Source organism: Drosophila innubila, chromosome X (assembly GCF_004354385.1).
Source record: "Drosophila innubila isolate TH190305 chromosome X, UK_Dinn_1.0, whole genome shotgun sequence".
Classification (NCBI taxonomy): Eukaryota; Metazoa; Arthropoda; class Insecta; order Diptera; family Drosophilidae; genus Drosophila; species Drosophila innubila.
Genome location: NC_047626.1, coordinates 2,994,905 through 3,012,260, shown reverse-complemented (window position 1 = coordinate 3,012,260; position 17,356 = coordinate 2,994,905). Strand labels below are relative to the sequence as shown.

Here is a 17,356-nt window from a genome sequence, read left to right as displayed (position 1 = left end):
AAAAATTATAATTTATGAAATCGAGAACAACTTTCTTGATTTTTAAGGTAATTAGACAAATTAGGCGTATTACCCTCAGCAAGTTTATAGAAATAAAGTTTAGAAAACAAGCAAAATTATAATGAAATATTTATATAAAAGCTTAAAGTAATATAAGTAAAAAGGAATGTACACCAATTTGCCATAACAGAATTAAAAAAGCACTTTCGATAAAATTGTTAATAGCTATAAATAAAATAGAACTAAAGAATAAAATAAAACATGCAGCCTTCTTGGGGGAATAGCGTTTATAAAGCGCTATATAGATGAATTCAGAGTAGGAGAGAGTTATTTATATATTTATATTTAGGTTGAGAGAGAGAGCGAGAGAGTGAGAGAGTGAGAAAGCGCACAATTAGGCAGATAACTTAGGAATCGGTTTTGCTAAAATTACAAGTAATGCCAATAAGCAAAATATACAAGCAAAAGCATTTCAACTTAGGATTTAATTTAGTACATGGAAATGTGTGTAGAATACTAATAAGCAGTTTGTGTGTGTAGATTTTTTTTAACCAGAACGATAACCATAACGATAACGATAACACTTAATAAATGTAATTTTTTGTAAATAGATATATAGAATTTATAAAATACAAATACAAATTGAGCGGTGCACTTCGATAACCAATTGCAAAAGAACTTGAACAAAATTGATTTAGTTACAAAACGATTTATCGATCATTGAAAATATTATTAGATTAATTGTTTTTAAATAAATGTGTCTTATTTTAATGATTTTTATCGAAAGTAAAATTTTTAAGTCATTTAAAATTTGTTAGTGACTTTTGTTGTCTTTTTTTTTTTTTAGTGTTTTTTGTTGTTGTTGTTAGTCGATTTAAGTCGAATGCAGTTTGTGTTATAATCGATTAATTGTGTGATTTGTATATAACATGAATATAGTTATAATTATAGCATATTAATTATATTATTTAACAAGCTAATTTGTTGCATAACCATATTACCTGTCGGCATTTCACACCTGGCGGCTTTGCGGCGTCTTTTTTTTAGTTTTTTTTAAATTATTTAATTCTAACATTTTGCTGTTATCGATAAATAATCGATATACACACAGCGGCACACACTCGCACACATTGAAGTTAAGAGATTTTTTTTTTTTTTTGTTAAAGTTGTTTCTTTATTACCCAAAATGAACTGCTTACTTTTTAGGATATTTTATATTTTACTTTTTTTTAAGATTGCTTACAACATTTATGACACTTATGTGTTTTTTTTTTTTATAGTTTTGCATGTAGTTGTGTGTGTTTTGGGGGTGTATGTGTGTGTGTGTGTGCGAGAATCGTTAGAAATATCTCACAATCTATTATAATTACGCTAAGTTACGTTTTCTCATGCACATGTTAATTTTTAAACTTAAATTCTCTAACGTTTATAGCATACACATGACGAGGTTTAACTGGAAATTTAACTACATGTTTAATATTTGCAGTGTTTCCACCTGGCATTCATTTTTAGACTTGACGTTGCCTGTCTTAATAAAAACCTATCGATCCACCGATAACTTTCATCAAAAATTTTGTTTTAAAAAATGCAAAATATTTTCTACTATTTATATGATACCTACTTTTCAAAAAAGTAATGTTATTTTTTGAGAGCTGAGCTTAAAAATTTAACATGCAGATGAGAAAACGCTCCTGACGACATTAATAGTAATACATAGATGTAGCTAATCGTATAATTATTGTTTTTCGTATGATCGTTGTGGCATAAAACTTATGTACAGTTGCTGATACGATAAACTGCTTAGTCAACTGCTTTGTCAACTGCTTGATAGACTTTCTCTGTGATTCCCAAGCTTTATGGCCAGTCAATTCTTTAATTATTATTATTTAAAGATTATTAGTAATTTATTTTTTTTTTTTAATTTATTTATTCCTCACAAAGCTAGTTAAAAAAAAAAAAAAAAAACGAACAACATTTAAACGATCTGCTCAGCAACGTTAGGCGGGCTGAATTATCTCACTAACTAGATTATTTATATAACTTTTGTATTTTGTATATGGTAAAGTTATAAATGGAATTATGTTATTATCGATCGATATTTGTATATGTATTTATATAATATAAATATTTAGCTAGAAAAAGTTACGTTTCATTTCGTTTACTAAAAATTGTATACAGGAATATTTTGTCTAAGTTGAACTTGTTTCGTATTTTTTTTTTTTTTTTATATGGCATATATATATATGTATATGTATAGGGTATATATGTATGTAGAGTTTAATGTTCAATGAGCACATTCTTTAAGCTTAATACACCATGTGAAACAAATTCGTTGGTTGGAAACATGTTTTTTTTTTTTTTTTTTTTTTTTTTTTTTTTGAAGATTGGGATAAAGGGTAAAGGAGCAAGGGGAGGTGCTGTGCTGTTTTACCAGCATGCCTTACATAAAGATTTACTAAGTTTTCAACATACTTTCAGTTACTTATTGTCCCCTTAACGTATACGTTCAATATTCTAAACGAAAGAAATAAAACCACACCTAACTCATCCTCAATATCTGATCGTATCTGAAACTGACTATTTGGATTGCATTCAAGTGTTAACGGTGGTGTTTTTCAATTTACTATCAATTAAACAACAAAAAAGTATAACAAGAACGAACAATTATAATCGGACTACCGATCGTTTCTATATAATCCGATACAATTTGACTAAAGTTGATTGTGAGAATCGTAAAAAAGAAACAACTATTTTTAATATAACGATTTCAGTATTTCCGTTTGTTTTTGTTTAAGCTATATATGTATATTGTAGACATTTGATCTGGTCAATTCCCTTATGTATATAATCAAGATCAAAAAAAATTTGGCTGTACCAAAAGATTCAGCTTTAGCCAGAGGTTAGTTCTCATAGTTAGACCAACGGATTTACTTCCTATAAACGGAATATAAGGAAAAACTACCAAATGGTACAGTTTCCTAAAGAATATCTGTTTGTATGTCTGCTTTAGGTATAGTTATAAAAACACGAGCTATCAGATTTTTTATTTTTTCTATGGGTTTTCCATCTTTAAAATTTTGGAATATTTGTTTTTATATTTTTGGTTGGCAGTGTGTATTATTCAAATGGTTTTTGAGTTCTATTATGCATTGAAAATAAATTTAGTGTATTATTGGAAGAGGTGATAGGATTCTTGGAAGATTTTCACTTTTTGGGATATGTTCGAAATAAAACTAGAACTAAATAACTTTTTGAATGAACTAACAATTTGATGTTGTTCTTAGCTTAAAAATCGATAGCGTTCTCGACATACCGAGTATGTATATTTGGTATTTTTTCTGTAGTTTTTTGTGACTTGTTTTTTTTTTTTTTTTTTTGGCATTTAGCATTTGTATTTTGTACATTGAATGGAATCATATATATAGCGCACATATTTATAACACCCTAAAGATATTTATCATATGTAGTATTTTTTCGTTTTGGTATTTTTTTTTTCGCCTGCATTTAAGTATGTAGTATGCATGTCTGTGGTATTTTTATATATATATAATTGATTTTTGGTATATTTTCTTAATATTATTTACAATGCTCGACAATAAAAGAAGAAAAAAAAAAATATAGCGATTGAACTGAACGAAAAATTTGCAGCTTCGTTATCCTCCGTGTTCCGTGCACTGCTTGTGTCGATCGTTTAAGCAGTGCGCGTCGTCAGCAGCAGCAGCGGCAGCAGCAGCAGCGGAAGCAGTGTGGTTGTGGCAAGCAGTGGAAGTTGTGGATACGTGGACAGTGCTCGTGTGGCGCTGCTTGATGAGTACGGAAAGGGGTTGTCTGTTTTGTCGGGGATCACGGATCATGGAACGGATACACATTCGGGTGCAGGTTTTTTGGATTCAGGTTTTTATGTTTATCAGCATTATACAGTGTATTTTTTTTTTTTTTTGTAATTTTTGTAAGGATTTTTTCAAATTTGATTTGGTATTTTAGCATTCGATTTGGGGGAATTTTGTATTTGATTTTTTTTTTTTGGTTATTGGTATTTTTTGTTTGTTTGTTTGGGCATTGCACACACAGCGTAAAAGAGAGAAAAACAAAGAAAAGTGGTAGAAGAAAAAAAGGAAGAAAAGGAAACACACAAAAGAATATTTTTTTGTTGGTTTCTTTTTTGCTTGATTGCACAAATATTTAGTATTCGATTAAAAGTAATCGATAAACGACGAAAACGACGACGACGACGACGACGATGTTGACATTTGTGTGTGTGTGTGCGTGCGTGTGGGTGTGTGTCTTTAGATTGAGGTTAGTTTGTTAGTATCTGAGTACAGTTTGTTGGTTTTTGCACTGCTTGCACTGCTTGTTAACGACTATCAAGGAGTTACAGTTTGTTGTGGTTATGTTTAGATATTTGACTATGACTATTAGTAGATTATATATATTAAAAATATGTATAAAAAATATCTATGTAGTTATTATATAGATGCAGTTACTAAAGATTGGACAGTTTCGACAGTTAATAATTAGTATAAATTAAAAAGTAATTAAGTTTAGTACTTAAAGCGTGATAATAATGCATATATGCTAATGAGAGAGAGAGAGAGAGAGAGAGAGAGAGAGATAGAGGGAGTGAGTGAGACAACTAGATGAATGTTTTTGATATGCACACATACATACACACACACACATAGACAAACTGCTTGAGCTACACACATAAATGAGAGCACAAAAATGTAACAGAGAGAGCGAGAGAGAGCGAGAGAGAAAGAGAGAGAGAGAGAGAAAGAGAGACAGCAAGCGACAAAAAAAAAAATAGACAGCGAGTCACAGCTTCGTAGATGAGAGAGACACAACTAAAGAGAACTGAGATCTTCGGCTAGCCGATGATTTAATACCCTTGCCGATCGTTTCTATACGTGATATAAATAATAATGTTATATATATGTTAGAGTCAACCGATATTGCTGCTTTCGATATATATACGCTATATATCTTCAAACAACTGCTGTACCAAATTTCAGCAATATTCGTTTGCTAGAAGTCGAGTTCCGATAGACAGACAAATATTGGCATAGTTTTTTTTTAGAACTCTCTGCAAGGGTATAAAAATGAGTTGCCATTGCAATTGTTTTTTTTTTTTTATAGTTTCTTTAATTTTTATTCATTAATTTTTGTCAATTTAAAATGTAATATTCATTTTGCTTAATTCAAAATTTTTACTAAAGAAATAGTCGTAGTAAATACAAAGGGAAAATGTAGAATACGAAAAAAAAAAAATTATTGATGAAGTAAAGTGGTGAATTGCTAATTTGTTGCGTTTTTTAAGAACTAGAAATATTACAATTAACAAAATGATTTCTTCATATTATTATGATTATTATTACAATTAATAATATTTATTAAAATTACATATTACAATAAGATTTAAATTTAAAATTCAAATGTGATGAATGCACACACAAAAATATAAAATCATATTTAAGAAAAATATTGGGTTTATTATTTTTGATCGAGTTGTTGTTGTTGTTGTGTGCTGTTTTCGTGTAGATTTATAATAATTTTATAATTAAGTAAATGCTTATGAATTGTATATAAAAAAAAAAGTAGCAGAAAATGTTTAAATAAGCTACGCCTGAAGCTAAGCGCTGAGAACGACGATCTTTGTTGCTGTTGAGTTTTTACATATTATTTTTTTGACTTACGATTTTTAAATCAGTTCTAAAATTGAACTTAATTTTTTTTTTAAAATAGTTTGACATTAGACTTTTTGCTAGCAATAATCGTCGCTCTCTGGATTGAGCCAAGTTTCAGCCACGCTCGGAGATTAACACATACATACTAAACAGAATACAGGATACGATATTATGCGATATACAGTACACGATATAGTTTGAACGTGACACACAAAACAAAAAGAGGGGCAAAGAAAGTGTGTGGGGAAGAGAGAAAGATTGAGCGGAAGTACAACAACAAATGAACGTAGATATTTTTTGATGTTTTCATTGAAGTTTCTTCAGACAAGCATTTTTTCACCGTTCTATTTTCTTCGGTTTTTTGTAACGGTCAAATTTCTACTAGTTTGAAGCATTTAATTATGAAATTCTCAGAGTGTGACCAGATTCTGTGAGAACAAATGTCGCTGGAATATCTGTTTTACAACCGATATGTACATATAATGTGATTAGAAAATTCACCGACGGTGAAAAAGCGCTCGTCTGACGAAAACTTTAGACAAATAACGGTACTCTGATGTTTCATGAGTGTGTGTGTATGTGTTTGTGTGTGTGCTAGCGAGAGCGGATAAGTATATATATGTATATGTGTGTGTGTGTGTGTTGAATGTAAAATTGTGAGCACTCCTCAATGTCTTTTAAAATTTGTTCAACTTTCCGTAATGTCTATTCAATGCATTTGCATACTCTTTGGCTTAGCTCAGTGTAGGGTATATACGAAATAATTGTATGCGGTACAAATTCTGTTGATCTGGCAACACTGCCAGCAAATAGACGATTTTGTTTTGTGTTTTTTTTCTTTTTGGAATGTAAATCGTTTCATTGCTCGACCTATTTAACTTGATGTTGTGTGTGTTTTAGGGTAATACAGGGGTTAAAGGGGAACTGAGAAGGGCGGAAGGGGTTGGGAACAGATAAATTAGCATTAGAGGTTAGCTTGAACTCAACGCACAAAAGCATGCAACAAAAAATTTGTATTCACGACAAATAGAACGAAAAATTCAAATGGATTCGTAACATCAAAAAAGTTGAAACAAAATATATATATTTAAATATATATATGAATTACTGGGCATTAAATAAGATTGTAAAAATTATTTATATGTATATATTTATAGTTATATTTAGCACACACACAAAACAAATAAGTATAAGTAGGAATAGTAGAAGAAGAAGACACAAAATTATATAAAGTTACACTGAGTAAAAAAAGTAAATTGAAACGCAAAAAAATAAACACTACAAAAATGTATGCAAAGTTATTGTACTCGCTATAATAATAATTAATTCTTTTTTCGTATAAATATATATGATATGATGTATATTATATATATATATTTATATATTTATATATGTTCTATACGTTCATGGAGCGATCAAAAATAGTATATATCGAATATATATTTATAGATATATTTATAGATGTATATATATTCATAGATAGTATGCATGTATTTCAAGAATTTGAGTAAGTTGTTTTGTTTTTACTGATCTTATTGATTGCTTTTTAAGGTTCTGTCGATCGATTACCATAACCAGATCGATAACGATTTCGATTGTTGACTGTATGCAGGACATTAAAACACAAAGCTGATTGTTACAGTATGATAATTCAAACGCATCGAATAATGTATCGTAATCGTAATCGTTATCGTTATCGGCATTGGTATCGCATATCGATATCGTTTACACTAACATTGAGGCTAGGACACTAAGTAAAGTTATGCTTATTGTTGTGGCCAGCGCAATGATTGTTGTTGTTGCTGTTGTTGTTGTTGATGTTGTTGTGGTTGTGAGATGTTTGTGTATCGAACTGACGCCGGAACTGAAGCCGGCCGAATACTGGTATGTGCCAAGATTATTATTAGCGGAATCGGACTCACCTCGTGTCGTCTTCATAATAATCGCTGCCGGCGATGAATAACCGATCGCATTATGCGCCTTCAACTCAATCCGATAATACGTGTTACCGCTCAGATCCGTCATCTGATACGATGTGGTCTCAACCACCTCAATGGTATTACACTGCTTCTCCAGCTCGGTCCAGATGCCAGCCATCTTTACGCCCTGAAAAATTATTTAATATAAATTAGTTTTTGAGTTATCGATAGGCCGATCGATCAATTCTAAATAGTCATAACTTGATAAGCACTGAACCAATTTTAAAACGGAAACACATTTTGATCATGGTTTGGTCGCTTAAATCATTCTGGATTTAAAATTTATTTAATTTGTTAAAAAAAAAATATTGTTCCTTTCTAGGTCTTGATTTTGATTTTAATGCTAAGGGTCCCCCCTTTGGAATTTTGAAAATTTTAAATTTTAAATCTCAAGTTTTGACTTTCAATCAACTCCTTATATCTTAATTAGTATAAAATACTGCTTTAAACTTGATTTTGAGACTTTTCATTTTTCTGTAAAAAGTCATGGCAAATTGGACCAAAATTTTTACTTGTAAAGTTGCAAAGGCGAAAGTTTGATCAACTTCAAACACTCACAACATTGACAAAAATGAACCGATTTTGAAACGGAATGTCATTTTGATCTTGCTTTCTCTTTTTTTTTCATTCTGCATTCAAATTTATTTAATTTTGTAAAAAAAATTATTTTTCTCCAGATCATGGGTTCAATGCTAAGGGTCCCCCCTTTGAAATTTTGAAAATTCAAAATTTTAAATCTCAAGTTATCACTTTTAATCAACTCCTTATATCGTAATTAGTATAAAATAACACTTTAAACTTGATTCTGAGACCTTTCATTTTTCTGTAAAAAATCATGTCCAAGTTAACAAAAAATTTGGCTTGTAAAGTTGTTAGATTAGAGGTCAGACCAACTTTAAACACTCATAACTTAGTCAAAACTTAATCGATTTTTATGCGAAATGTCATTTTAATAATGTTTTAGCCTCTAAATTCACGCTTCATTCAAATTTATTTAATTTTGTAAAAAATAATATTTTCCTCAAGATCATGGGTTCGATGCTAAGGGGGGACCCTTTGAAATTTTGAAAATTTTAAATTTTAAATCTCAAGTTATCACTTTTAATCAACTACTTATATCGTAATTAGTATAAAACAGCACTTTAAACTTGATTCTGAGACCTTTCATTTTGATGTAAAAAATCATGTCAAATTGTACAAAAATTTGGACTTGTAAAGTTGCTGGGTCAAAAGTTTGACCAATTTCAAGCGTGCATAACTTTGGCAAAAATGAACCGATTTTCAAACGGAATGTCATTTTGATCTTGCTTTGACTTTTTTATTCATTCTGCATTCAAGTTTTATTAATTTTGTAAAAAAAATTATTTTCCTCAAAATCATGGGTTTGATGCTAAGGGGGGACCCTTTGAAATTTTGAAAAATTTAAATTTTAAATCTCAAGTTATCACTTTTAATCAACTACTTATATCGTAATTAGTATAAAACAGCACTTTAAACTTAATTCTGAGACCTTTCATTTTGATGTAAAAAATCATGTCAAATTGTACAAAAATTTGGACTTGTAAAGTTGCTGGGTCAAAAGTTTGACCAATTTCAAGCGTGCATAACTTTGGCAAAATTGAACCGATTTTGAAACGGAATGTCATTTTGATCAGGGTGTGGACTACTTATTTATTCTGCATTTAAATTTAATTAAATATGTTTAAAAAAAATGGTTTCGATTTTAATGCAGAGACTTTAAAATTGACTCTGTGAGCCTTTCAAATTTCGGATCACACACACATAGCTCTTGTTGTTCTATTATAATGTTTTGAGTACTCACCGGACAGTATCTGATCTGGTAGCGATCGATGGGCTCACCATTGTCGGCAGGCACACCCCAGCGCAACTCAAAGTGATCCGAATAGGGAGACACAACAACGGGCTCCTCCTTGTCGTTCTGGACGGGGCTGTGCAGTGGCTTGGGTTCCTCGGGAGCCGATCGACGCGGCGTCGACTGCTGTTGATTGACACCCCAATTGCCCAGACCAACTTGATTGCGGGCCGCAAAACGGAAGCTGTACATGGTCTGGGGCCGCAGACCCTCGACAATGTAAGGGGAATCGGGTGACCAGCTGCGATTGAGCGCCGTTGACCAATCGGGATTCAATTCCTCCTTGTACTGCACACTAAATGCCAATATCGGTAGTCCCAGCTCTGTGGGTGGTCCACGTATATCAAACGTAATTGTGGTGGCTGTCAATTGACGCGGCGTTGCGGCGGATACAAAGTCCGGTACGCGTGCCTCCTTCAGCTGCATATCCTGCTCGGCGATACCGTGAATATTGGTGGCAATACACTTGTAGGCCGAATAGTATTGACGTGTCACGGGATGTACGATGAGATCGCTGCGTGGTCCGGTACCTTCGATCTTTAGGTTTGTATCGTACAGATCCTTAATATTGCGACCGTTCCAGCGCCATTCGATGGTTGCATTCGGTATACCCATGGCCAGGCAACTGAGATTCGCTTTACGCTGTTCCCAGCTGAATACAGGTGGCAGCTCCTTCATGTGACTGAAGTCTGGGGGGAATTCGACGGCAATGTGTCCGGTCTTGTAGGCGGTATCACCCTTATTGCTGGCTATACACTGATACAAACCGTCGTCCATGCGAGTTGATTTGGTAATACGCAATGTGCCAGAGCTCTCGCCACGTTCCTCATCCATATGCTGTTCCAAAGTAATGCGATTGTCATTGATCTGCTCTCCGGCGGTGTACTGCTGCTCGGTACCCCAGCGACGGAAGGTGATGGCCGGAGCGGGACGGCCCTTGGCACGGCAGGTGATGGCAATTTCCTTGCCGCTCACACCCGTCACATTGTAGAGCTCATAGACCGAGGGTCGTACGAGGACATTCAGTTTGGTCTTTTGATCCACAACGCCAGCACCGTTCTTGGCAATACATGTGTACGTATCGTAATCCTCCTGGGTAACCGAACTAACCGTCAACAGACCTGTCAACGCATTCACTGTAAAACGGTCTGCAGTTGCCACATTCAATTGTACCGAGTCCTTGATCCAGCTAATCTCCGGCACGGGTTTACCAATAGCCGTACAGTTGGCCGCAAACGGTTTACCCTCGATGGCCTCAAGGGTGCTGGGCAAATGGGTAATCACGGGACGTATATAGACCTCCACGCGAATGGTACGCTCCAAAAGTTCACCGGTATCAATGACGGCAGCACGGCACGTGTAAATGCCATCATCCGATTCAGCAACCTGACGTATTAACAAACCATGAGTCTGTACCACGTGCTTGTCATCTGTGCGTATCTGTTGAGGGGAAAGGAGAGATTGGGAGTTAGTTGCATATTGAATTTCATAGGGGGAGCACTACTTACCGGATCACCATTGCGTAGCCAGTCGATGGTTGGATTTGGATCCGCTTTCACTTCGCACTTGACCACGTAATCATCGCCCAGTATGGGAAATTGATTCTCCGGCGCATTCGTCCAGGTAATGGCCACTGCAAAACAGAGAACAGGCCACAAAACCAAGTTAGTTTGTTATACAATACACACACAGGGCGTATACGTTATATAATTATTGTATTGAACAAACTGTCAAAGACAGACGAAAGCAATTCAAGCATCAAGCGCAAAATCCAAAGACATTTGTGCGTATTTGTTAGCTAGAATTTACAACTAAACCGAACATGACTCCAACTCGAACCTTAAATCCAACTTGCCACAATTCTCGCTATGCGCTCCAAGGGTCACTAACGAGCCGGACGACGACGTCGACTCAGAGGCATGCCAATAAATCTCTGTTGCAGCAACAGAAATTGAAAAAATTGCAAAACTGAAATTCCTAAATCAAATACTTGCGCACAATCCAAACACAAACAGGCAACAGAGTAAAACATGAACAGAACCAGCGAATAGGGTGGGGTGTTTTTTAGGACCTGGACATCCAGTCAGCCAGCAAATCGAAGCTGAGCTGGGCCAAAGTTAAGGCGCAAAGTGAAATATTTTACACACCAAACTGTTTAATATCAACAGAAAGCAGTAAAATGCATTCGCAAAAAAGAAAATAAAAAGTGTGCAAAACTTGTGCAACCCTACGTTGGGCGCCAAAAACGATTACATCATGCTCCTTGGGGGTCGCAGTTCAGTGACTTTTGCGAATTGTTTAAATGCTGTCGGTAATAAAATATAATAAATACAAGGTGTGACCTAAGCTGGCTTAAAGTTGATCACTTTATTAAAATTGGGCGTCAAAACGGTTGCATTATTGTCCTAGTTGCACTACCTCAGTGACTTTTATAAATTGTTTATAGTAACATACATTTTTTTCTTACAATTATAATAAATATATAGTCATATTTTAAGGCTGATTACTGTATTTTAATGCAGAAAAGCTGCATCCTACGTTGGGCGCCAAAAAGCGTCTTTTTTGACTTGTAGGAATAGTTTAAATACAAAAACAAATTTGTAAAATTAACTGGATAACTTTAAGTTAGAAATACCTCATGAGAGTGAACTAAGTTTTAAGATATTTTTTCATTTTGAGCTACTTTATAAATTGAGGATTAGGCTTGATGGCAACATTTAGATTGTGGCTTTTTGGCTCTTCAGGTGTTTAAGGCGAAATAGTAATGGACATTGCATTTTCAGGGGATAAATGCAACAGAAGTTTGACTCATTTCCGTAGCGGAAATTGTGCAGATCGTTTTGCGGGCAACGAACAGGAAAAGGAAGAAGAACAGAGAGACAGACGGACAGACAGACAGACAGACAGACAGACAGACAGACAGAGGATGGTTAAAATATTGTTGCAGTTGCATTTGCTGAGATGGCTTTCAACTTGTCTGTGTGTACAGCTCAAATATTTACAGTTTATTTATAAATCAGTGTAATAACAAGCCATCTGTCTATCTATCTGCGCTGTCTGTTGACTGTCAAACAACAAACACAACACACTGTTTGCCAACAAAAAAAAAAATGGAGAGTGGAAGAAAAAAAGGTAGTGCTGGGTTAGGTTAAAAGTCTTTTGGGTGTACGGCCTTACGGTTTTGTGCTATAGCCAAACGGAAAGTTGTGTAAAAACATTTTCTATTTTCTATTTTCCAATTTTATTGGCAGTGCAAGTTGTCTTCTTTCTTCCCCCTCTTTTCTCCTCTTGCTCCACTTGCTTTCTATATATAAAATAAATAAAAGTTGCTGTCGAATTTCCTTTAGCTGGACTTACAGTTTTGGCCAAAGGCCATCTTTATTGTTGTTGTTGTTGTTGCATTGTCGTTGCGTGTGAGATGTTGTTGTTCAAACACTTTTCGCTGACGTCTGGCAACGACAACAACAAAATGAACACACACGACAAAAAAAAAAAAAAAAGATGAACTAGTTTACAATTTCATTATTAGTTTGAGCAACGACAACGACAACGACACGGCGCAAGGACAGCTAAGGACACGAAGGACACGAAGGACACATTACGGCAAAGACCCCCAAAAAGCAAAGATGCCACTACGTGTGGCAACGTCGCGTCGCAACAGAGCTTGCAACTTATTGAAAAACTTACTGCAACTGCAGCAAGTTATTAAAAATCAGGCAACACAGTCGTGTTGCAATTGCATTTTGTGTGCCCATAACCTCACTTTCTCGTTTTAGCTCAGGTTGACAGTCCCTCTTTGCCCCCTTAGGGCTTTAATTCCAGACTAGAACTCAATTTGAAACCAGAACTATTAGCTCATTTTCTTGCGCATTTAATATGAGTAACATATTGATATAACTTTGACTTAAAAACGGATTTGTAGCAGCAGAATTATTAAAAATTTGTAAAAATATCTACAGCTTGAGTCCGAATCGAACTGATTTATTGAAAAACTGAATAAATTTGTAAATATTGCTATCTATAATTTTGATTTTCAAAAACATTGTAATTATAATAAAATCAATTTTATCAAAATAAATAAAAAAAAAATAAATGGAAAACAGTTTAAGAATAGTTTTCTTGAAATAATAAAATACATTCTAGTGAAACAAGTATAAAATCGAAATGTTAAAATAGAAAATAAAGAATCGAGCTTTCGATCATTCGGAAAATTATTATTTGTATTATAATCAAAGAATCAAACCGCAACCAATAAAAGTCACGGTTTCGGTAAAAGGTTATATTTCAGTTTTCAGTACCGGTACACCAAATAAATTTTGAAATATTTTAAAATGATAAGGTGTCGTTTTTTAATAATTATGACATCGAAGTAGATGTCTAGATTCAGAGGAAAATTGACATTCCACAAAAAAGTTAGTGAAGATTTAACAAAGTTACGAAAGTTTGAAGTTTATGAAAAAGCTTTAAGGCAAAAAAAGTATGAAATAAAAAAACAGTGATCGAATAAATTAAATTTTCAATTTTAATGAATTGTAAAATCGAATTATGATTTATAAAAAGGAATTCTAGATCGACTTTACGTAGATAAAAAAGAATAAAAAAGTACCACAATCAATACGCACTGCCAGTTTTTTGCAGTGTAAAGCACTGTCATGTAATTACATCAATTCTATGCACTTTGATGACTTTTCAATTAGCTCAACTTAATGTAAATTAGAATAAATGACAGAGTTGAGTTCTGAGTGGTGGGAATCGTTGTCTAAAGCTTAGACATACACTGCACAAAATTGGGGTATTTAAAAAGATAGAGCAACACTTTAACTCTTAAAAGTACTGCAAAATTTGGTAGGTGTAAAATAGAGAGAGTTATGGAATCACAATATGAATTAGTTTTAATTAGTCATTTGACAAGTTTAGGAGAAAGGTTTAAGGAATTAAGACTGCTTAAACACTTAACAGAAAGAGAGGTAGAGATGGGAAGAGAGAGAGAGATAGCAATCGGCTTAGGCACTTAATAAATGACAGACAGAATGCAACGAAATGTTGCATTTAAATATTTATCAAGAGGTGCATGCCTCACATCAAATAACCCAACAATTTAATGCCTAGTTGTAAATGCGCTTTAAGGAATTTAATAAATGGCTGCATAATGTTGCACATGAAAACAGAGAGAGAGAGGTGGAGAGAGAGAGGCAGAGAGTGTGGGAGGAAGCTGCCACTGCAAGTGGCATGCAGCGTGGTCCAGTGTTAAACTTGAAGCACTTTGGCAGCATCGGAAGTTGAATGTTGCCCCGTTGCCAGTTGCCAGTTGGCAGTTGCAAGTTGCAAGTTGCAAGTTGCAACGGAAGTTTGTTTGCAGCATATGCATTTATTAAAAGCATAAATATTGAAATATTAAGCTGTGAGTGGCACAAACAACAGCATGCCACATTTCCCCCTCCCTTTCTACGCTTCTCTCTGCCTCTCTCTCTCTCTCTCTCTCTCTCTCTCTCTTTCTCTTTGCAAATAGTGTGGCATGCAACTACAAGTTGCAAGTTTAGCCCTCGCCTTCAAGTAACTGCTGCTTGTATTGTTGCACGTTGCACGCTGCACGTTGCACGTTGTTGGTAGCACGTTGCAAGTAAGTCCTGCAATTTGCACTCTGCTTCTCTCCACTTGCCACTTATTTGCTTAGCTAAATGCAACTTGTGAGTTGTCAACACACAATGCCAGCAACACACACACACTCACACACACACATTCTTACATACACACTCACATATACACAGAGGTGTGCAAAATAATAAGAACAGAAGAATTTCTCCAAAAAAACATTGTTAAAATAATTATTAGCTAATACTAATAATAGTCACTGACTCACTCACTGACTGATCATTGCACAGCCCAAACCATATGAACTAGAGCCATGAAATTTTCACACAACATAGCTGAGACAATAATTTATAATCCTAATAACTTTCATGGTTCAACTGAAATAATTTAATGTTTAAAAAATAAGAGCAAAGCGAAAAAACAAAATATTATTGACTTGTACAACAGTTTTATCACATTTACCAAGATTCTAATATTTAATATGATAATATTTAGGCTTTTTTTTCTGCTTAAGCATATTCTGCTCCTAGCATAATTCACTTTTTTCTTAAAACCTTTCCAAACTAAGCTTAATTAAATTCATATCTGACGATTGAGCCGTTCAACTAATAATATTTAATACTATGCTAAGGTGTTCATATTATTTTGCACACGTCTGTACATGTTGGGAGCTACGAAGGGGGCGTATTTTGGTCAGCTTTGTTTATGATAACTAACTGCTGTTTGGGCTTTGCGACAAAGCTCGGTTAGCTCGGTTTGTTCTGGCATTGTTCACAAGTTTGCATATTTACCCACACTGCAAATTATTTTTGCTGGTATTCCGTAAGCTTCAGCAGCTTAGAAGGATTGCGAAAATAACTTGAAATCAATGGAAGCACGCATAATAATAGACATTATTATTTCACTACCATTTCAACTATTTTCAATACTAAATTCAATAAAATTACAATAAATCAAGTTGGTTAAGGCAATTCCTTACATTTTACAGCACTGTTTATTATTTATTTGTGTTTATTAGACGTTTATCAACACTCTTTGACTGCCCCGCAACATTTATTGAGGGCATTCACCAACACTTATTACCTACTATGCAACACTGGACGTCAATTAGTGACAATTCAATCACTTTAAAATAAAATTAACTGATTGAAACAATGCTAAATATACATAAATTGACATTTACCAACACTACTTGCCTGCCTTGCAGCACTGCCCGATTTATCGATAACTTTATACGGTAATTGAAAACAATTTTGAATATTTCTTACACAAATACGCGAACTTGACATTTAAGTTGACACTGCTGACACCTTTTGGCGCTGTTCAGCACTGTGCATATGCCGTAATTGTATTAGCATTGTCCTGTTTGAGCTCCTTACTCTCGCTCCATCTCTCTCTCTCTCTCTCTCTCTGTCTCTCTTTTACACAGTTGCGTACACACGCATCGCTTTGACCCATGCACAAAGTACAAACAACAAACAACAATAGAGAGACGGAAGGTTCTGTTTTCTGGTTTCAGTCCCTGCATCTGGAATCCGTAGTTGTGCACAAAACATCTGACAAATCAGTGTTGTCGTCAGTTGTGGCATTTTTTGAGTGCAATTGCGAGTTTAAGTCGCAAATAGCGGGAATTCAACATTTTTAAAAAAATTTGTGGTGTACACTGATAAAAAAATGTTCTAAAGTCAAAATTTTGGGCTCAGAACTACGATTTTTGGTCTAAAAAATGCGTCGAGAACATAAAATTCTTAAATTAAGAGAACACATCTTGATTTTAAGAACATTTAAAATAAGACCAAGCTCTTATTTTAAGAATAAATGTTCTTAAAATTAAAAAATAAAATAAATAAAAATTATTTTTTATATTTCTAATTTTTTTTATTTTTAAATTTTAATTTATTTATATTTTATTCTGTTTTAGTAATCTTATAAATGTTATTTTAATTTGTTACGAGTGGGATTCGAACCGCCGCCATGGTGCCACCATTTGTTTGATACGAAATATTACCTATTAATGCTTTCCTAACAATTTAAAATTTTTATTCTTATATTAAGATTTTAAGATGTTTTAGATTAATAATTTTAGTTTTAGTAGTTTGGTTTTAAAATAATTTTATTTTAAGAACAAAATATTTAAGATGAATGTTCTTGATTTTAGAAGTTGATCTTTTTTTCAGTGTAGCTATATTTATTTTTTTGTGGTGTGGAAAATCTAATTTGTTTTATTA

General features: G+C 33.8%; 1 protein-coding gene across 3 annotated transcripts in view; it reads right to left on the bottom strand.

The window, feature by feature from the left end:
- The window catches only part of LOC117793283 (fasciclin-2), a 121,412-nt gene that overhangs the window by 5,846 nt on the left and 98,210 nt on the right, over positions 1-17,356 (bottom strand). For 2 of the 3 annotated variants that reach the window (XM_034633568.1, XM_034633566.1), the window contains exons 5-7: positions 11,045-11,169; positions 9,486-10,976; positions 7,607-7,790 (exon numbers count right to left, since the gene is read on the bottom strand). In XM_034633568.1, coding sequence (XP_034489459.1) covers positions 7,607-7,790; positions 9,486-10,976; positions 11,045-11,169 — 1,800 coding nt within the window. Of the gene's footprint in view, positions 1-859; positions 3,829-7,606; positions 7,791-9,485; positions 10,977-11,044; positions 11,170-17,356 lie in introns of those variants that run through there. The other variant, XM_034633567.1, reaches the window with a different exon arrangement.